This window comes from Antechinus flavipes, chromosome 1 (genome assembly GCF_016432865.1).
Source record: "Antechinus flavipes isolate AdamAnt ecotype Samford, QLD, Australia chromosome 1, AdamAnt_v2, whole genome shotgun sequence".
Lineage (NCBI taxonomy): Eukaryota > Metazoa > Chordata > Mammalia > Dasyuromorphia > Dasyuridae > Antechinus > Antechinus flavipes.
In genome coordinates, this window is record NC_067398.1 from 282,040,582 (window position 1) to 282,063,560 (window position 22,979).

At 35.0% G+C, this 22,979-nt stretch overlaps 1 protein-coding gene across 1 annotated transcript in view; it reads left to right on the forward strand.

Moving 5' to 3' along the window:
- Positions 1–22,979, forward strand: part of PGM5 (phosphoglucomutase 5) — a 286,144-nt gene that overhangs the window by 249,742 nt on the left and 13,423 nt on the right. The window contains exon 10 of the mRNA XM_051961710.1: positions 4,349–4,483. Within this exon, the coding sequence (XP_051817670.1) occupies positions 4,349–4,483 (135 nt within the window). The remainder of the gene's footprint in view (positions 1–4,348; positions 4,484–22,979) is intronic.

The following is a 22,979-nucleotide window of genomic DNA, read 5'->3' on the forward strand; positions in this document are numbered from 1 at the left end:
TTTCCATTTCGCCAATTTTGTTTTTTAGAGAGCTGTTTTCTGTTTCCAGTTCACCAATCCTATTTTTCAAGGATTTTATTTCTTTATCCAGTCTCTCTTTAAATGAGTGGGATGACTTCTCCAGACTCTTTTGCCAAGCCTCCCTCTCCTTTTCCCAAGCCTCCCTCTCCTTTTCCCATTTTTCTTCTAGATCTCTTGTGAGAGCCTTTTTAATTTCCTCCATGAGATTCATCTGTGCTGAGGAACAGATGATCTCCTCCTTTGGGGATTCACCTGGAGACAGTCTGTTTTTAGTCTCCTCAGGGTTTAGAGTCTGCTCTCTATCTCTATAGAAGCTGTCAAGGGTTAAAGTCCTCTTCAATTTTTTGCTCATTTTGTCAAAGAATCAAAGACAAACTAGCAAAGAAAAAAAAGGAAAAGACCCTAAATGGAGTCTGCTTTCTTTGGGGGAGGGGCTGGATGGTGTTACCAAGCTTCCTCTACAGACTGCGGGGGCAGCAGTGAGGCACTAGCCCTACTGTGCTGCACCTGCGCTCTGAGACTCCGAGAGCTTGCTGAGACACTGTGGGGGAGGGGTGGCCAGGTCCAGAGAGACTCCAACTGTTTGGGTTTGTATTCTTCACCCCCCGGTGTTTTTAGCTTCTCTGCTGGGCTGCTAACTTGCTGCCAGGGCAAAGTATCCAATCCTGTAGCAAAGCTCTCCCCGCAGAAACGGCTGCGATCACCCCCTCTCCAGTCTCACTGCCACTCTCACTGCCGTGCCCTCACTGCCACTACCCTCAGCCTGCGCCCGATCTAAAACCGTCCCCACCCTCGAGCAAAAACAGACCTTTCTTGGTAATCTCAAGGATGGTTTCTCTTGGTAACTATTTGTGGGGTTTTTTCAGTTAAGCATTAATTCAGAGGCTTGTAATGAAATGGATAGTGAGAGAAAACGCGGAGCTTACACAGCTGTGTGCCTCCTCTTCACCATCTTGGCCGGAAGTCCCTGAAGACTAGCTATTCTTTTAAAGTAATTGATTCCCTCACTCCTGAGATCCTTGTATTTCCTTGGCCTCATTCTTTCTGCCATATTTTCTCTCTTCTAGGAATTCTATTAGGATACAATTCTCATGAGCCAGCTATTCTCATTAGTCAGCAAGAAGAGAAGAGCAAATAGGAGGATTACAACACACATGTAAACAATGCTCTCTTTTTATTGTTCTCATGTTACAATCTTTTGTTCATTCATTACACCAAAGTTTATCTAGAATTGTGCTGATGACTATCCCCAAGCTTCGATGGGGTGGGATGAGATGAGAGAAGTAATATAAAGGATAGATAGATAGGATAGTCCCTGTTCTTTGCCTTACAGCTGTGAATAATATATCTTACATTTGATTCTCATAACAATCTTATAAGTTAGTATAATTGTTCTTATCTTCATTTTATAGGGGAAAAAAAAACTAAGGCCACTCAATCCAACCATGGACAATTAAGTTCCAGACATCAACTAATCACTGATTCCTGGCCTGAATAAATTGGATGAAAAGATGTTTATGGTGTTTTTCAAGTGACAGTGTTCACTGAGATAGAGTTGGACTATCACATCCCAAAAGCTGGGTATTAATGGAAAAGTCTGAGAAATGCAGAACAAAAAGAATCCCAGGAAGCTAGATAGTAGATACACTGGACAGGGTACTCAATTTAGAATCCTTGAATCCTACTTCATTTTTAAATATATATTTAATAGCTATGTGGCCCTAAATAGGTCATCTAATCTTAACTACATTTCCTCCATCTATCAATGGGAATGAAAATAGGCAGTGGTGCATTGATAAATGTTTAACTGTCTTTCTAGGGCAGAAAAACTGTGCCTAGTTTTAATCTTCATCTGTATCATTAATTTTTTCTATCATTTTTTGAAGTTTAAATAATCAATAATAAATTGAACTCATATTTGTAGCATTTACTGATTTCTAAGCTATAAATGCTCATACTGAAAATTTAACAATTTGTTTTTGAGATCTGGCTCCACATCCAGCACTTACTTCACAGGTGTTTTGAGGACCAAATGGGATAACCAGTGAAAGGCATTTTTTTAAAGCTTTAAGCACAGTATAGCTTCTAAGTATTATATAATCACAAAAAAAAAGGAAAGATTCATAGAAGTTCAAGGCACAGAAAGATCATTTCTTCGAATGCCTTCATTTTACAAATGAGAAAAGCTGTTCCACAATTGTGAAGGGACTTAAAGTCACAAAACTAGTTAACATCAGCAGTTAGGTTCAAAGTAGAGATTTACAAGGGGGCAATTAGGTGGTGCAATTGATAGAGCATCAGGTTTAGAATAGGAAGACTCATCTTCATAGAATGAATCTAGACAAATCACTTATGATTATTTGCCTCAATTTCCTCATCCATAAGATGAGGTGGAGAAGGAAGGAGCAAGAATCAGAAATAAGTGAAATACAACAGGGATTTATAAAGGAAACAGAATTTGAACTTTCTTGGTCAAAGTGAAGTAGCAACATCTTTACCTTTATGGCCCATCCCAGTAACAAGTATTTTGGGGTAAGAATGAGAGTAGATCAAAGGTCTGAAGAGGTACCCAGTGATCCTTTTTAGAGTCAGTGGAGCTCTGGCACTGAAGAATCAATTGTACCCTTTAATCTAACTGGAATGTGGAAATTAGCCAAGACAGAAAGAGATGCATTTATAGGAGGCAATGGATATGAAGACTAAACCCAAAGAAGATTTTTTTAAAAGGACCCATATTTATTTATATTTATATATGCATATATATTTTATGTTTATATATAAAAGACCAATAATATTTATAACAACTGTTTTTATAATGGAAAAGAACTTGAAATTGAGGGGGTGTTCATCAATTGAGGAGTGACTGAACAAGTTATGAATGTTATATGAATGTGATGGTATGGTAAGACATGAAGAAGGGAATAACTTCAGAGAAACCTGGAAAAATTTGTATGACCTGAAGCAAAGTGGACTAAGCAGAACTAAAAGAATAATTTGTGCAATAACAACAATAGCATGAAAACAACCAATCTCAAAGACTGGAGAACTCTAATCAACATTGTCCAACCATGGTTCCAGAGGACTCATGATGAGTATGTGAACCACTTCTTGATAAAGAGGTGATGGACTCAGAGAACAGACTGAGAAATATTTTGTAGTGGGACATGATCAGTGTGGGAATTTGTTTTTTGCTTGACTAGACACATTACAAGACTTTATAACTTTTTCTTTTTCAGTGATGATGGGAATGTGGGAGCAAAAGAAACGATTTTTGTTTATTGAAAAAATAAAACTTAATTAGAAATAAAAGTGTTAGTGGGGATAATAGTAGTGGGGAGGAAGAGTTTAACATCAAATTAAATTACTCTAACATTAATTTCTATTACTCATTAATTTCTATTACTGTATGCTGGCTGATTCACATAACTTCTATTTGCTTTGGTTTCCTTTTCAGTAAAATGGAGTAATAAAAGTATTGAATATCCCAAAGTTTTTGCAAGTGCCAAATGAAATAATAATTGTAAAGTGCTTAGCATAGGGTCTGGCATATAGTAAGTACTATATAAATATTAGCTATTACTATTATTATTGTCCATTAAACATCTGTTGACAATGATTTTAGGAAAAGATGCTTCTGAATTCCCACCCATACCTAACTGGGGGGAAAGCATTCATATACAAAGGCTTTTGTCACTTTGAGTGCTGATGTAATCCAGACAGACCAGAGAGTCAAAGTTGGGAAGCTTGGATACATAGATCCAAACTTGCAGCAACTCATTTGCCCTTTTGTCTCCCTTAATTTTGTGTGCAATCTTGGCTGGTGTCCCTTCAGACAAAGTTATTAGGAACTCATTTGTTAATAGATGAGTTTATCTGGTATGATCTGTACTCTTGTCCTGTAAATCTTTAGGATACAGAATACATCTAAAAGGGAGTTTCAATAATAATGATGTGTCCTATAGATTTAGCCTAAGGGTTATCAATTTACCTATTCCTCCCCACACAAGTTTAAGCCCCTGAGATTAGAGAAAATTATTCTATGGTGGCAACTTGATGACGATACTATACCATAAAATTGACATTGATCACATAAATGTCTATTAAATACCATTTTAATGATAATTCCCTAAACTTTGTTTTTATTCTGTCTTATTCTCTACAGAACATTAATTACTTTCTAGGCCACATTTAGTGTAGATTTGTCTTTTTTTGTTCACAACCAGTTGTGAAGTCTTTAAGGACATAGTTATATACTGGTTTCCACAGCTGGTTTTGATTTTATGTATTTATTTATTAATTCACTTGTTTTGTATTTCCTCTTTCCTAGGGACTCCGAATCATTTTCTCTAATGCCTCCAGGCTCATATTTAGGCTCAGTTCATCCAGTGGCAGGAGAACTACAATCAGGATCTATGCAGAAAGCTATGAGAAGGATCCATGCAATCATGATAGAGAACCACAGGTAACAAAAGCAGATAGGTTTTTTTGGCACCTGGCATATATCTGGCTTTAAATTTTGTGATATTTTATGTCACATGATACCTGTTCTATTTCAAAAACATGTTAGGATTTTTGTTTGTTGCTTGGTTTTTCTGTGGAGGAGATTTTTGTGCTAGTCTGGGAAAGAGGACTGAATTGAGATGTTAGAAAGGTAAGTGGAAAGAAGGGTGTACGTGGCTGCAAAAGGTATTGTGGAGGTAACAATTGGATCTTATAAGTGACTGAATGAAAAGTTGAGGTTCAAATCAATCAATCAGTAAGAATTTATTGAGTGCCTATGTATACCATGCATTATTCTAAGCACTGAAAGTACAATGGCAAAAATTCAACAGACCCTGAAAGAGCTTGTATTCTATAAGAGACAACATGTAAATATGTAAATAAAATATGAAATTTGAATATTAGATAGCTTGATGCAGGAGTACATTAGCAGTTAGAAAATTCAGAAAAGTCTTCTTATAGAAGATAGCATTTGAGTTGAGTCTTGAAGAAGACAAGAGATTTGAAGAAGCAGAGTTTAGAAGGTAAAACTTTCTAGGCATGAGAAATAGCCATTGAAAGGAACTGAGATAGGAGAGGGAACATTGTGTATACCCAGAGCTGCAAGAAGATTAACACGGCCAGATTTAGAGTATGTGAAGGGAACTAATATGGAAGGATGCTGGAATGATATGCTGGAGTCAGGTTCTGAGGGGCAAAAATTTAATTTTGATCCTAGAGGTAATAGAGAACTGATGATATATATTGAATATGAGGGTTATATGATCAGAATTGTACTTTAGGAAAACCCCTTTGGCAGCTGGGTGAAAAATGGATTGGTACGGGGAAATGTAATGTCCAAACTAGCTCTCTGGAGGACCTTGGGATCCTCCTTAGTCTTAGTGGAGGAGTGAAGGAGGCAGGAGGACCACCACGAGGCTGGTCAAAAATGGGAGTCTGGAGTCTGGAATCTGGAATCTGGAATCTGGCATCTTCTCTTGTGTCTGTGGCTGAGAGACTCCTTCTGTGTCTGAGACCCCCTTAAATACTTCAGTATGACTATATCATTACAGCATTGTACAACCATTATATCACCATATCACATTAAGTATGTTTAGAGAACAATTATCTCACATTGAGTAGGTGCTTAACTATATAAGTACCTTGCTGTCCTTGATTCAAGTACACCTTTTCAGAGTTCCAGCCCTCTAGAGGGAAAAGTTTAAGGTCAAAAGACCAAATAGGAAGTTATGGAAATAATATAGGAGAGAGGTAATGAAATCCTGAATTGGGGTACTGGTTATGTGAATGGAGGGGAGGACATTTATGCTGAAGTTGTTGTGGAATTAAGTATGACAAATTGGACAATTGATTAGGCACACAAGGGTAAATGTAATTAAGGAATCTTTGAGAATGGTAGTACTCCTGAAACAGGAAGCATGCTTAGTTTTTCCCTTGGAAAGTTCAAGAAATTCAGTCCCAGGTTAGAAAATAAAAGCTGCTTTGCCTCATGGTGACCATATACAGCCATTTAGTAGCCATGATAAAATTAACCCATCATTCCAAAAGTTTTGATTGCAGATGTTACCTTTCCTCTGTGACAAGGCACAAGTACTTATTTTGATAATGACTATTGTGCATATAGAACAGAGGTATCAAATTCATCCCTCACTAACCCTATTTAGCCTACAACACTCTGGAAGGCAACCTGAACCAGATTAAAATGTAATTGAGAAATATTTAACAAAATAAATACAAATATAATTGGGTGTAATACATGATTTTATAAGTCTAAATACACAGATAAAGATTCTTATAAATGGTTTAGTGGCCCCCCAGTTCTATTTGCGTTGGGGTTAGGAGATAGGGACTATCTGATATTGTTGGTATAGAGCAGTGCTTCACAAATTTTTTGATCTCAAAAACCCTTTACATTCTTAAAAAATATTGAGAATGCTAAAAAGCTTTTGTTTATGTAGGTTATACCTATCAATATTTACCATGTTATGAATTAAAACTGATAAATTTGAAAATATTTTAGATTCAACAAAAGTTTAAGTATCTATTACATACAGGCACTGCACTATGTATGGGGATATAATTAATAAAAAGAAAGACGGTCTCTGATTTCAAAGAGCTTACAACCTAAATGGGGAGACAACACACAAAAGAAGGTAGCAAAGAGGGCTGGTGACAGGATGGGGGTACTTGGTTCAAGGGCTTCTTGTTTTGTGGCGTTCAAATCAGGAAGGACAGAAATGTAAAGAGGAGTAAGTTGAATCCAGTTTTTTCCCTCCATGAAGGGTTTGAGAAGCGTTTGGTACTCTACCCTCCAGCCTCCAATCAAAGAGAGAGAAGGCATAGGAAGTAATGTCAGTCTAGGCTTGAGTTAGTAGTATGGCAATGAGTTTAGAAGGGATGAATTTACTCTGGGTCAGGCAGTTAAAACTAGACTGAGCAGTAAATGCAAAATGAAGAAAAATGTATTTAAAATGTCAATAATAAACTCATATGTTAACATAAGCAAAACATTTAAAAAATATCAAATATTTTATAAAACAAATTTAGTGAGAAAAGTAGCATTATTTTACATGTTATTTACAAATTTCTTTAATGCTTGGGTTGAGAGAAGACAGCTGGATTCACATAGTTGCTTCTGCTTTGTTGTAATATGTTGTTCTGATTGAAGTATATGAAGAAAATCTGGCATCATACTTAAGTAGTTAGAAAAAAGAGGAATACTATACTAAGGACATAATATCTTAGTAATAGTATGAAAATAGTTTTGACTTCAGGGATCTCCTGAAAAGGTACTAGAGACCTCCAGGGATTTGCAGACCACACTGAGAAATAGGAAATTCCTCCTACCCATGCAGGTTTGATATAGGATCATAGAGGTTAGACTGGACCTAACTTTCTCTAACTGCAGAACAGTTGCCAAATTTAATATTTAACATAAAAGCATTTAAACAAATGCTTTTAGTTTCTCTCTCTCTCTGTCTGTCTCTCTCTCTGTGTCTCTGTCTCTCTGTCTCTGTCTCTCTGTTTCTCTCTGTGTCTCTCTCTCTCTCTCTTTCTCTCTCTCTCTCTCTCTCTCTGTCTCTCTCTCTCTTTGTCTTTGTCTCTCTCTGTCTCTCTCTTTATACCACACTGATTATAGTGTTATAAAACCTAAACAACTAGTAACTAGAAAGATATTAATGTAAGAGCCAAGTATTACTAGTTATATAATTATAAACACACACAGATATACATTTGTGTTTATAATTGTATATATGCCTATTGTGTGTGTATATGTATTTACATCTTCCTTGAAGGTGAAACTCACAAAACTACTATTAGGAATTTTTGTGTATATACTTGATTTCTTATGAAAATATCTACTAATCATTTACATTATACTCAGCTGTCAATATGTTTGTTTTCCTATTCTGTATGTAATACAGAATTTATCAAGTAAAATATTTGGGGAATCCCCTAACTGATATTTCCCACTCTATCTGTTATTTTTTTTTGTCTTAGTACACACAGCTGAAACATAGCAGTTTCCAAGACTAAAGAGATAAATTAGAAATTCCTTATTGGGAGAAAAGTATAACTGGGTCATCTCTTGAAGGATGGGGAGAGAGGCATTATCAGGCCTTCTCTGAAAGAAGCCTGTAGCAATTCTCACCACTAAATCCTTGACTTTGGGTCAATAGTCTATTTCAACTGGAAAAACTAAAAATACATCTGCTTTTGGGTTCAGCAAAGAATTTGGTTTAGAAACAGGTGGCTGTTTTCCGGTTTTCTTCTAGGCCTCCTTCTTTAGAGTTGCTGTACATGGATGTTTACAGAGAGATGCAGGCAAAGCCTTTTTTTTTTATCTTTGTTGGCATTTTAATGGAGAAAAGAGTTGGGGCTCTTCTTTCTCCCTTCCAATGGACATAATATGGGGTAAGGAGAGTGGGAATAGTAAGTAGTAAGTAGGGGAGATGGGAGAATGAAATGGGGTTTCTATTAATAAGAAGAAGATGAGTTGAACTGAACTTGAATGATTTGCCTGTCATCCTACATATCTATAGTTCCACTAGCTCAGAGATCTATGGAGAAGCCATGTAACTAGAAACTCCTTTTCCAGTTTCCCCTCCCAGATTCTGTACTACCCTTCACACCCACCCACTCCTCTCCTAATTAAGGGAAAAGAAAAATACAAGAGATATAACTGGCCTGGAGATATAGGCCAATATCTATTTGTGCCTTCTCTGGTAACAGTACCCTAAATGACTTTCAAACTGTCAGCACACACTTCTCCTACAGTCCCATTATGGATTTCCTCTAAGGGTAAGGTAAACTTTTCCCCCCCTCTTATCTCTTCCCTGAAAAGGATACATTAGTGTATCAGCAATATTGCCTTATATTAGCAGAGCATTAGGTGAATGATGGTTCCTGAATTCTGTTAAATGGGACAATTCCAGGCACATTAACTGTATTTTAGATCTTTCAAGTGCACATTTTAATCACTGTTGTTTCTTCTATAATAATAGATCTTTTTAAAAGGTGTCATAAATTAACTGCATGCTAATCAATTTATATAACACATCTACATAGAGTTACAAATTAGAACAAGATTTAAAGAAATATGAATACCTAAGTATATAGCTTCTTTCTCTAAATTTATCTGTTTCAATCACTTTAAGCTTGAGTTTTTAACTTTCATTATCCTATAATTCTATTGATACTTTCCTTTATTATTTTGCCTGCTTTCTCTTTTAGAAGAAGAGAGTATTGTAACAAGAAACTCAATTTATCAAAGAGAAAGCATCTTATGCTAATTCTAACTATTACTTGAGTACCTACCAAGAAATGGAATTTGGCATTGCTATAGAATTGAAGCCAAAATTGCTCCTTTAATCTTTTTATCTTTATTTTTATTCCATGCTTCAACAAAAGAATAAGGAAAAGCCTTTAAGTTCCATAAGGACCTATGGTTCATAATGATTCTACCTACTCTTGTGCTTCAGTCATATTCTATTCTTTGTGACCCCATTTGCAGTTTTCTTGGCAAAGATACTAGAGTGGTTTGCTTTTCCCTTCTCCAATTTATTTTACAGATGAGAAAAATGAGGCGAACAGCATTAAGTGACTTGCCCAGCATCACACAACTAGTGTTTTGTTTGTTTGTTTTTCCTTTTTTTGTTTCTTAAAGCTTTTTGTTTTCAAAATATATGGAATGGACAGTTTTTCAATATTGAACCTTGCATAGCCTTGTGTTCCAAATTTTCCCTCTTTCACCCAGCTAGTTTGAAGTCCAGAAAATGAATGAGTCCAGATCTCCTGTTCTGTGCACTGTGGCGCCACCTAGTTGTCCTAGCACCTAGTCTTAAATACTCCCATTTTCTTAGTTGAGCTGCCTTTTAAACAATGATTGCTTATTATGAAGCTGCCTTCTTTTATATTAAACTATTCCTACTAATTCAATCCATTTTCTGTGTATAAGATTTTTTTAACATACCAAATTTTAACTAGTTAATTTTCTCTTTTGATACTCTTTTTTAAAAGTATCAAATTTTATTTCTTTTCTGAATGTATTAAAGCATTTTGAGCAGCACTGGTTTGAATCACAGTTAAATTCCTCATAAGAAGTATTCATAAATTGTTTGAAATGACTAGGGAACTATGTTATATAACTTGTTTATATTCTTTGATCATTTATCAGTGGGAATGGATCTTAATTTTATAAATTTCTCAGTTTTCTATATATTTGAGAACTAAAGTCTTTATCAGAGAAACTTTCTATAAATTTTTTTTTCACAGTTATGATCACGGGTACTTCCCTTCATTTTATAAACCCCCTCTTTTATCCTTCTCTCTCTCTCTCTCTCTCTCTCTCTCTCTCTCTCTCTCTCTCTTTTTCTCTCTCTCTCTCTTTCATGTAGCTCATCCTTAAAAGTATATTCCTCCTTCCCTTCTATCAGCTCCCATTTCTCACCATTTTCTCTTATACCTTTGCCTTCCTACTTTTCTGTAAAGTAAGACAGATGAGTGTGTGTTATTCCCCTCTTTGAACCAGTTTCAATAAGAATAAAGCAATGGTATTTTCTAAGACTAAATACAAACAGTACCTACAAATTATTATCTGACCTACAAAATATTATCAGTTTCAATGTATGGAAGATAGAGCCAGCTACTGGGGAAGTACCTAGTTCTTTTCCTTCCCTCAACCTCCCAACAGTCATGGCATTAGCTAGTACCCAGAAGGAGGTAAAACTCATTCAACAGTTGGAGTGTCAGTTTGATATTTTGAAGCATAGATAAGAAAGCGAAGATACAAATTCCAGACAGACGTGAATCTGAAATGCCATCTTCTACAATTATACACAGTGGTAAGATTTGATACAAACTTAAAATACAGTGTAGCTTAAAGGTAAACATGCAGGGAACACATGTGATTACTTAATCTTATGATACTACTAAGTTTTGAAGGCCTTTCTATCCTATGGAGTCATCTCAAAGCTACCCCCTGAATGCATTATCTCTGTTGTACAGGTTATTCAAGTGGATTCCCAGAGTTTACATTTCATTGGATATAATGACTCTTATGAATCCATAGTCAGCTCCTTTTTCTATTGCTTTTTATCTCAAATGTTTCTCTGTATTCATGTCTGTCTGGAATTTGTATCTTCGCTTTCTTATCTATGCCTCAAAATATCAAACTGACACTCCAACTGTTGAATGAGTTTTACCTCCTTCTGGGTACTAACTACAAAATGCCATGACTGTTGGGAGGTTGAGAGAAGGAAAAGAACTAGGTACTTCCCCAGCTGCTGGCTCTATCCTCCATACATTGAAACTGATAATATTTTTAAGGGTCATCTGATAATATGACCAATCATTGCTCATCTAATCACACTGCTCCTCTTTGACTCATTTGGTGATATTCATTTGGCATCTTAATCTACCTCAATTGAATTGGAGTAAGGGAGAGAAACCAAATCTCCCTCCCACACACACACTTTACACACTGTTTTATGTATCAATGTCTGTGGAGAATCACTAGAATTTCAGGTAGAATCTCAAGGACCACCTAATAAAACTCACGCCTGACTCACACCTTGATTATTGACCATACAGCCTTGTTTTAAAAGGGTGGGCTTCTAAGAGGAGGCAGTTTATTCTACTTGAGGACAGCTCTAATTAAATGATTTTCTGTCTCTCTCTCTCTCCCCATCTCTGCTGCCCCCCTTCTTAAATCAGGTTGAAATATATCTTGAAATATCAATTCATTTCTTTTATTCTGAGTCCAAGAAAAACAAGTTTAATTGTTCATGATAGCCATTAAGAAATTGAAGAAAACTACTACATCTTCCCCATATTCTTTTCTTCTTCAGACTAAATATACTAAATTTCTTTTTTTAATAAAGCCTTTTATTTTCAAAACATATACACAGATAATTTGACATCATTGACCCTTCCATAGCTTTGTGTTTCAGATTTTTTTTCCTCCTTCCCCCCACTCTCTCCCCTAGAGGGCAGGAAATCCAGTATATGTTAAACATGTTAAAATATATGTTAAATCCAATATGTATAAACATATTTATACAATTCTCTTGCTGCACAAGAAAAATCAGATCAAAAAAAGAAAGCAAATGAGTAAGAAAAAAATGGAAGTGAACAATGACAAAAAGAGTGAGAATGTTATGTTGTGATCCACATTCAGTTCCCATAGTCCTCTTTCTGGGTGTAGATGGTTCTCTTCATAATAAGATCATTGGAACTGGTATCAATCATCTCATAGTTGGAAGAATCATTTTCATCAGAATTGATCATTATATAATATTGATGTTACTATGTACAGTGATCTCCTGGTTCGGCTCACTTCACTTAGCATCAGTTCATGTAAGTCTCTTCAGACCTCTCAAAATCCTCCTCTGATCATTTCTTATAGAGCAATAATATTCTTTAACATTCATATACAATAACTTATTCATCCATTCTCCAACTGATGGGCATTCACTCAGTTTCCAGTTTCTTGCCACTATGAAAATGTCTGTCACAAACATTTTTTCACATTTAGATCCCTTTCCTTTCTTTAAGATCTCTTTGGGATATAGGCCCAATAGAAACACTGCTGGGTCAAAGAGTATGCACAGTTTGATAACTTTTTGAATTCAGTCCCAAATTACTTTCCAGAATGGCTAGATCCATTCACAGTTCCACAATAATGTATCAGTGTCCCAGTTTTCCCACATATTCCTAATAAGGAAGAAAGAAAGGAAAGAAGAAAGAGAGGGAGGGGGGAAAGAAGCAATGGAAGTAATGAAAAAAGGAATGAAAGAAGATAATAATAATAATAGGATCATAGATTTAAGGCTAAAAGGGATATAGGTCAATCCCTTCAGTTTACAGAGGAGATAACTGAAATCCAGGAATATTAATGATTTATCTAGAGTCACACAAGTAGAAGGCATTAGAAAAGAGGATTTGAATCCAGGTCATCAGACTCTTTCTATTGCATTGTTTGTTGTTCAGTATTTTTTAGTCACATTCAATTCTTTGTGATCCCATTTGGGGCTTCCTTGGCAAAGATACTGAGGTTAGTTTGCCAATACCTTCTTTAGGTCATTTTACAGAAGAGGAAATTGAGACAAACTGGGTGAAGGGACTTGCCCAGGGTCACACAGCTACTAAGTGACAGACTGGATTTGAACTCAGAAAGGTGAATCTTCCTGACTTTAGGCCTTACAATCTACTGAGTCACCTCACCTAGCTGCCCTTCACTGCACCATGCTAACACTCTAATATCTCATTTTTCTATGTTACTTTAAGATTTGCAGAGCAAAGACTTTTTAAAAATAGGAAAATAAATTGCTTAAAACTAGCATATCTATTGAGTTTAACAGCATATAAACAGTATTTCTAACTTTTAGTTCCCATTTCTTCAAAGAAGAGAAGGAACTGCAATTTCTACTCTCTTCTTCAGAGATAAAAGGAAATATGATGTGATGAAGAGAAAACTGGCTTCAAGACCTTTGTAGTGTATCTTTCTAATGTGTCCTAGGCAAGTTACATAGCTCCCAATTGTTTTGAGCAACTAGAACAAGTTGTGGAAAAGGTACCTACCATTATTAGAGTTCATTTCCTAGGCCAATGAAATGATAGATTCAAGATCTTTTTCTTCAGGAACAAGTTTGTGAGACAACAATTAGAAAGCAAAAAATAGAAAGAAAGAAAAAAAAAGATTTCTAATTCAGCATCTTCCCAAATATCTCTTGAAATATAATATCATAAAAGAATTTAATTTTGAAAAATATGCACTTTTCCAATGAGTATCTACTATTTTGGAATGAGTTGGGTCAATGAATCAATGGCCCTGGGAGATGGTCTTCCACTTTCTGCATGGACATTGTGGACACTTCTGTTAACTATGCATATTCCTCCTGTTGAACTGACAAGTTCTGGGAATAAAGACAAGATGATTGATTAATGTTTCACTCCTCGACCTTCATTCTGAACCTGGTTTCAGGACCATTTTTGAGAATAACTAAACACAACTGTGATCTGTGAAGAACAACTAATTAATTCTTCATAAAACCTATTGCCTCATGAAAATGAAGTGAAAAGGAATAGAGTGAAATATTGTATTCTGAAAAACATATGCCTGTATATTTTTGCATATGATGTTATGCTAAGCTCTATAGTTGGGAACTCTTAGATAATAAAATTAAAATTATAGTTGATAAAATACAGGGAAGAACATACACATACATAAAATTGAAACAAACTATAGAGTTTATCAAAGGCAATTTCAGGTAATATTCTTAGGACATAAAGACTAAAGAATGCCTAATTGTTAAGAAATGTGTCAGAATAAGATGTAGGGGAAAGAGTAATATAATATCAAGAGTCCTGAATTTAGACTGAAGACCTATAATTTCACTGTTTTAGAAACCTCCAATGAAGAATTAAATACATACAACTAAGTATTTGTCATACACATACGTACACACACACACACACACACACACACACACATATAAATAAATGTATAATACATGGGGAAGTCATGAGGTAAGATTCCCATGATATTCTATACTCTGAATTCAGACCCATAGTACTATATCTGGTGTTGGACTGGAAATCATTCTAAACAAGATAAATGTTACTTTAAGAGTTAAACTGTCAGACTTTTAAAAAATGTTTATTTGTTACATTTTGAATTCCAAGGAGTCTCCCTCCCTCTCTTCTTCCCGCATTAGAGAAGATCAACATTTGATGTGTGTGTGTGTGTGTGTGTGTGTGTGTGTGTGTGTGTGTGTATAAGACATGAGAAAAATTAGAGAAGCTGACTCATTTAGTTTAGGAGAGGTAATGGGTGATAATGGTAGTCAAAAATACAAAGTATACTATTAGATGTTCTTCAAAATAAATGAATATAGAATTTGAGGAAAGAACTCAAACTGGGAAAGAAGGGATCTAAATTAGCTACAAAGGAGAACTCTTTTTCAGTGAAAATTCTCAAACATTAGAATAGAATACAGAAATAGTTTGCAGAATTATCTTTACTGCAGATATTTATAATGATAGATTTTCAACAAGGTTGTTATAAGGAGAAATCTTAAAAACATGTCTTTAAAAGCTCTACAAATGTGAGGTGATTTTTGTTACCACTATTATCCTTAATCCCACCAGTCACATTATCCTGATCCCCCTCTCAACACACTACACCCACCACTACTCCCATGACAGGAAGCAAAGTGGCATGGTAAATAGAGAGCTGCCTTCAGAGCCAGGAAACATGAGTTCAAGTCTTATTCGCTAAGATTATAAGTATTACCTGAATTAGTAAAGGGAGTTTATTTATTTAGGAGTTCCCTATACTAATGAAAATGCAAGTCTAGGTTCTATCTCTCTGTCTCTCTTTTTTAACTATTATGAAATTTATATCTTTAGGTTGATTTTGAATATGTCATTGCCAAAAAACATGAACTGAACTGTTTTGAGATCTTATGATTTCATAATTATCATTTTAAAAAGTAAAGTCATGTATGTTAGGTTTCCCTCTAGTGGTATGGAGAAGCATTTAAAATATATTGTATTTTAATCCAAGTCACTTGGAATCTATAGAATGGAAGATTTGAAGCTGGAAGGGACCTTCAAGATGATATAGTCTGGGAGAAATCCCCCACCCCCTTATTTATATAAATGCAAAAATTGAGTCTCCAAAGGGAGAAAGGGATTTTCCTAAGGAGCAACAAAGTCTTGATTTGAACCCAGTTTTCTGATTTCAGATCTAATAATCTTTCTCATTCTGATTAGACCTGATAGATTGGAAAGGGATGAGGAAGAAGAAAATGTTTAGGGTTTTTACTTTTCAACCACTCATGTTGGATGAATATTTGGGGAAAGGATCTATTGTAACTTTTTGACTTTTCCCTCTTTGCCTATCAAAATGTCACTTCACATTTTGCTGCTAATATGAATTGGACATATGTTTCCCATTGCTTATAAGTAGCTCAAATGGGCTGAAAAGATCACAAGATTAAATTAGCATTTCCAGAGTGTGACTTGAGTATCAGTGTCAGGGCCATACACATAATAACTTGATAAATATTTCTTTTTAGTGTGAAGATGGATCCCAACTATTTCCCAATCACCCACACCCATTCTAACTTCCCTCTGATTGAGAAGATTCCTCAGGTTACTCCCCATATGGAGCTGCTGAATTTCCAATAAGGATTCTTCTTCTGTTCTGTCTTTACTTTTACTGTCTTTAGATGTACTCCAGGTCCACCATAAACAAGTATGAGAGGAAGAGTTCATTACCCCCCTGAAAATTTTATCTAGATAGTAAAAAATAAGTTGCCCTTTTTACTGAACTATTCTGAGAAGCAATACTTAAAGCATTCAGCTAGTTGTTATAGTGAATAAAGTACTGAACCTGGAGTCAGAAAGACCTGGATTCAAATCAGATACTTAGTAGTTGTATGTGATGCTGGGTAGAGCATTTGACCTCTATTTGCCTCAATCTCCTTAACTGTAAAAATGGGGATAATTAGTAGCACCATCATTCCTAGTTTCTATCACCTTGGCTCTAAATAGTTTCCTCCCGATTCTAAAAAGGATTAGAAACTATAGATACAATTGAATGGCATCCCATCATTCTTTATACGTTAGGAGTATAGAGAAATTATTTTCAAAATATAGTTCTTTGCTGGTAACATCATTTTCACATACAAAAGACAGTCTTGGACTTTGGCCAAAATGGCAGAAAGGACACACACATCTACTTAATCTCTGTCTTTGCTTTCAGAATACTTTATTTCATGACAAGGCCTCATTGCTTGATTGAAAAAAAAATGCAAATAATTACCAACAGAAGATATCCTTCAAATTCACCAGAAAAGGTCTGTTTTCGCTCATGGGTAGGGACAGTTAGATCAGGGGCAGACTGAGGGCAGACAGCAGCAGCACAGCAGACAGTGAGAATACAGAAGGCAGCCCACACTGAGCTGACCTGAGAAGGGTGGGGTGTGATCTCAGCCATTTCTGCAGGACTTTATCATGGGATCTTTATCACAGTGTAGCTACTTTGCCCTGGCAGCAAGCCAGTAGATCAGCAGAGAAGCTGTAAACATAGGAGGTAAAGACTATAACTCCCAAAAAGCGAGGGTCTTTTAGGACCTGGCCACACTCACCCGGAATGTCTCAGCACGCTCTCAGAGTCTCAGAATTTCAGAGCACTGATGCAGTGCAACCATTGTTGTCCTGCTAGTGCCTCACTGCTGCCCCCTGCAATCTGTAGAGGAAGCTCAAAGCTCAGTAATACCATCCAGCGCCCCCCCCCCAAAAAAAAAGCAGACTGCATTTGTTGTTTTATTAGTTTGTTTTCTTTGATTCTTCTTTGACAAAATAAGCAAAAAATTAAAACAGACTCTTAACTATTGATGCTTTTATATGGCTAGAAAGCAGACTTTAAACCCTGAAAAGATTAAAAACAGACTGTCTGCAGATGAATCCCCCAAAGGGGGATATGACAGATCATATTCTCAACACACAAGACTCTCATAGAAGAAATTGAAAAGGCTCTCACAAGAGATCCAGAAGAAAAATGGGAAAAGGAAAGGGAAGCTTGGCAAGAGAGTCTGGAGAAGTCATCCCACTCATTTAAAGATAGAGTGGATAAAGAAATCAAATCCTTGAAAAAAAGAATTAGTGAATTGGAAAAAGAAAATAGCTCTCAATAAAATTGTTGAAATGGAAAAAATTCCATAGAACAAAACCACTCACTTAAAAACTCAATTACAAAAAGATATAAAAAAGTGAGTTAAGAGAATAATTCATTAAAAATCAGAATTGAACAAATGGAAATCAATGACTTGGGAAGACACTAAAAACCAAAAAAAAAAAAAAAAATGAACCAATGGAAAAAAAAGTCAAATACCTTCTTGGAAAACAACAGACCTGGAAAAGAGATCTAGGAGAGATAATCTGAGAATTATTGGACTTCCTGAAAAATATGATGAAAAAAAGATCTTGAACACTATTTTCCAGGAAATTATCAAAGACATCTGCCCAGATGTTATAGAAACAGAGGGTAAAAGAGACATTGAAAGAATTCATCAATCACCTACTGAAAGGGAGCCTAAAACCAAAACTCCAAGAAAATAGTGGTTAAATTCCAGAACTATCAGACCAAGTTAAAAATATTATAAGCAGCTGGGAAAAAAACAGTTCAAATATAGAGGAGCCACAATAAGGATTACCCAGGACCTAACAGTGTCCATATTAAAGGATCGAAGGTCCTGGAATATGATATTCCAAAAGGCTAAGGAACTTGGTATGCAGCCAAGAATAACTTACCCAGCCAAAATGAACATTTTTTTTCCAGGGAAGTAGATGGACATTCAGTGAAATAAGTGAATTTCATCTATTTCTGATGAAAAAAACAGAACTAAAGAAAAAGTTTGATCTCCAAATATAGAACTCAAGAGAAACCTAAAAAGGTAAAAATAAATCTTGGGAACTATATTCTTGCTATAAAGATATATAAAGAACACATGTATAATTTGTTCTAGAAACTAGAGGTGGAAAAGAAACTGTACCAGAAAAAGGGTAAAGTGATCTGAGAGAAAGAATGGAGAGGGATAAACATTGTGTGTATCTTACTTTCATCAGAATTGGCTTAAAGAGAAAAAATATTCGACATATTTGATTTATGGTGAAACTTCTTCTACTTCATTGAAAAGTGGGAGGGGAAAAGGGAAAAGGGAAGTAGTAAGCTAAAAGGAAGGGAATACAAAAATTGTGAGGAAAAGGGGTAAGATAGGGGGAGGAACTCTAAAGTGGGGGGAAGGAAAAAAGGGAGAGCTGTGAGAAGCAAATGGTGCTCACAAATTTAATACTGGGGAGAGGGTAAAGGGGGAAGGAAAAGAGAAAAGTATAAGCAGGGATTAACAAGATGGCAAGTAATGCAGAATTGCTCATTTTAACCATAAATGTGAATGGGGTAAACTCCCCCATAAAGAGGAAGTGATTAGTAGACTGGATTAAAAGCGAGAATCCTACAATGTTGTTTACAGGAAACACACTTGAAGCAGGGTGATACGTACAGAGTAAAAGTAAAAAATGGGAGTAGAATCTCCTAGGCTTCAGATGAAGTAAAAAAAGCAGGGGTAGCCATCCTGATCTCAGATCAAACAAAAGCAAAAACTGATCTAATTAAAAGAGATAAGGAAGGGCACTATATCTTGATAAAGGATAGCATAGATAATGAAGCAATGTCAGTATTAAACATATATACATCAAGTGGTGTAGCATCTAAATTCTTAAAAGAGAAATTAAGAGAGCTGCAAGAAGAAATAGGCAGCAAAACTATAATAGTGGGAGATGTCAACCTTGCACTCTTAGAATTAAATAAATCAAACCACAAAATAAATAAGAAAGAAGTCAAAGAGGTAAATAGAATACTAGAAAAGTTAGATATTATAGACCTTTGGAGAAAACTTAATGGAGACAGAAAGGAGTACACTTTCTTCTCAGCAGTTCATGGAACCTATGCCATATATTGGAACTATGGAATATATGGAAACTAACAATATATTAGGACATAAAAACCACAAATTCAAATGCAGTAAAGCAGAAATAGTAAATGCATCCTTTTCAGACCATGGTGCAATGAAAATTATATTCAATAAAAAAACCAGAGGAAACTAGACCAAAAAACAATTGGAAACTAAATAATCTCATCCTAAAGAATGAATGGGTGAAACAGCAAATCATAGACATAATTAATAACTTCACTTAAGAAAATGACAATAATGAGATGTCATAGCAAAATGTGTGGGATGCAGCCAAAGCGGTATTAAGGGGAAATTTTATATCTCTAGAGGCCTACTTGGATAAAATAGAGAAAGAGAAGATCAATGAATTGGGTTTGCAACTAAAAATGCTAGAAAAGGAACAAATTTAAAAGCCCCAGTCAAACACTAAACTTGAAATTCTAAAAATAAAAGGAGAGACTAATAAAATTGAAAGCAAAAAAACTATTGAATTCATTAATAAAACTAAGACTTGTTCTATAAAAAAGCCAACAAAGTAGACAAACCCTTAATAAATCTTATTTTTAAAAGGAAAGAGGAAAATCAAATTATTAGTCTTAAAAATTAAAAGGGAGAACTCGCCACTAATGAAGAGGAAATTAGAGCAATAATTAAGAGTTACTTTACCCAACTTTATGCCAATAAATTCAATAACTTAAATGAAATGGAAGAATTGCTTCAAAAATATAGTGCCCAAATTAACAGAGGAAGAAGTAAATTGGTTAAACAGTCCCATTTTAGAAAAAGAAATAGAACAAGCTATTAATCAACTCCCTAAGAGAAAAATCCCCAGCACCAGATGGATTTACATGTGAATTCTACCAAATATTTAAAGAACAATTAACTCCAATGCTATATAAACTATTTGAAAAGGGATTGAAGGAGTCCTACCAAATTCCTTTTATGATACAGACATGGTACTGATACCTAAACCAGGTAGGTTGAAAACTATAGACCAAATCTCCCTAATGAATATTGATCCAATAATCTTAAATAAAATATCATCAAAAAGATTATCAAAAAATCATCCCCAGGATAATACACTATGACCAAGTAGGATTTACACCAGGAATTCAGGGCTGGTTCAATATTAGGAAAACTATTAGCATAATTGACTATATCAATAACCAAATTAACAAAAACCATATGATCATCTCAATAAATGCAGAAAAGGCATTTGATAAATGAATTCCAACATCCATTCCTAATAAAAACACTTGAAAGGATAGGAATAAATGGACTTTTCCTTAAAATACTGAGGAGCATATATTTAAAACATCATATGGGGATAAACAGGAACCTTTCCCAGTAAGATCAGGAGTGAAACAAGGTTGCCCACTACCATCATTACTATTCAATATTGTATTAACAATGATAGCTTTGGCAATAATAATTGAGAAAGAGATTAAAGGAATTAGAATAGGTAATGAAGAAACCACATTATCACTCTTTGTAGATTATATGATGATATACTTAGAGAACCCCAGAGATTCTACTAAATTCTACTAAAAAGCTGTTAGAAATAATTTACAACTTTAGCAAAGCTGCAGGATACAAAATAAATCTACATAAATCTTCTGCATTTTTATATATCACCAACAAAATCCAACAGCAAGAGATACAAAGAGAAATTCCATTCAAAATAACTGTTGATAGCATAAAATATTTGGTAATCTATCTACCAAAGGAAAGTCAGGAATTGTATGAGCAAAATTACAAAACACTTTCCACACAAATAAAGTAAGATTTAAATAATTGGAAAAATATTAAGTGCTCTTGGATAGCCTGAGCAAATATAATAAAGATGACAATACTCCCTAAATTAATCTATTTATTTAGTGCTATACCAATCACACTCCCAAGAAACTATTTTAATGACATAGAAAAAATAACAACAAAATTCATATGGAAGAACAAAAGGTCAAGAATTTCAAGGGAATTAATAAAAAAAAAATGAAATGAAGGTGGCCTAGTTGTTCCTGATCTAAAACTATATTATAAAGCAGCAGTCCCCAAAACCATTTGGTATTGGCCAAATAATAGATGAGTTGATCAGTAGAATAGGTTAGGTTCATAAGACAAAATAGTCAATAACTATAGCAATCTAGTGTTTGATAAACCCAAAGATCCCAACTTCTGGGATAATAATTCACTATTTGACAAAAACTGCTGGAAAAACTGGAAATTAGTATGGCAGAAATTAGTCATGGACCCACACTTAACACCATATACCAACATAAGATCAAAATGGGTCCATGATTAAGGCATAAAGAATGAGAATACAAATAAATTAGAAGAACATAGGATAGTTTACCTCTCAGACTTGTGGAAGAGGAAGGAATCTGTGACCAAGAAGAACTAGAGATCATTATTGATCACAAAATAGAAAATTTTGATTATATCAAATTAAAAAGCCTTTGCACAAACAAAACTAATGCAAACAAGATTAGAAGGGAAGCAATAAACTGGGAAAACATTTTTACAGTCAAAGGTTCTGATAAAGGCCTCATTTCCAAAATATATAGAGAATTGACTCTAATTTATAAGAAATCAAGCCATTCTCCAATTGATAAATGGTCAAAGGATATGGACAATTTTCAGATGATGAAATTGAAACTATTTCCACTCATATGAAAAGCTATTCCAAATCACTGTTGATCAGAGAAATGCAAATTAAGACAACTCTGAGATACCACACATTTGTCAGATTGGCTAAGAAAACAGGAAAAAATAATGATGAATGTTGGAAGGGATGCAGGAAAACTGGGACATTGATGTATTGTTGGTGGAGTTGTGAATACATCCAGCCATTCTGGAGAGCAATCTGGAATTATGCTCAGAAAGTTATCAAACTGTGCATATCCTTTGATCCAGCAGTTACTACTGGGCTTATATCCCAAAGAGATATTAAAGAAGGGAAAGGGAACTGTATGTACCAAAATGTTTGTGGCAGCCCTTTTTGTAGTGGCTAGAAACTGGAAAATGAATGAATGCCCATCAATTGGAGAATGGTTGGGTAAATTGTGATATATGAATGTTATGGAATATTATTGTTCTATAAGAAATGACCAGCAGTATGAATACAGAGAGGCTTGGAGAGACTTACATGAACTGATACAGAGTGAAATGAGTAGAATCAGGAGATCATTATATATTTCAACAACAATACTATATGAAGATGTATTCTGATGGAAGTGGATATCTTTGACAAAGAGAAGATCTAATTCAGTTCCAATTGTTCAATGCTGAACAGAATCAGCTACACCCAGAGAAGGAACACTGGGAAATGAGTGTAAATTGTTTGCATTTTTGTTTTTCTTCCCAGGTTATTTTTACTTTCTAAATCTAATTCTTTCTGTGCAACAAGAGAACTGTTCGGTTCTGCACACATATATTGTA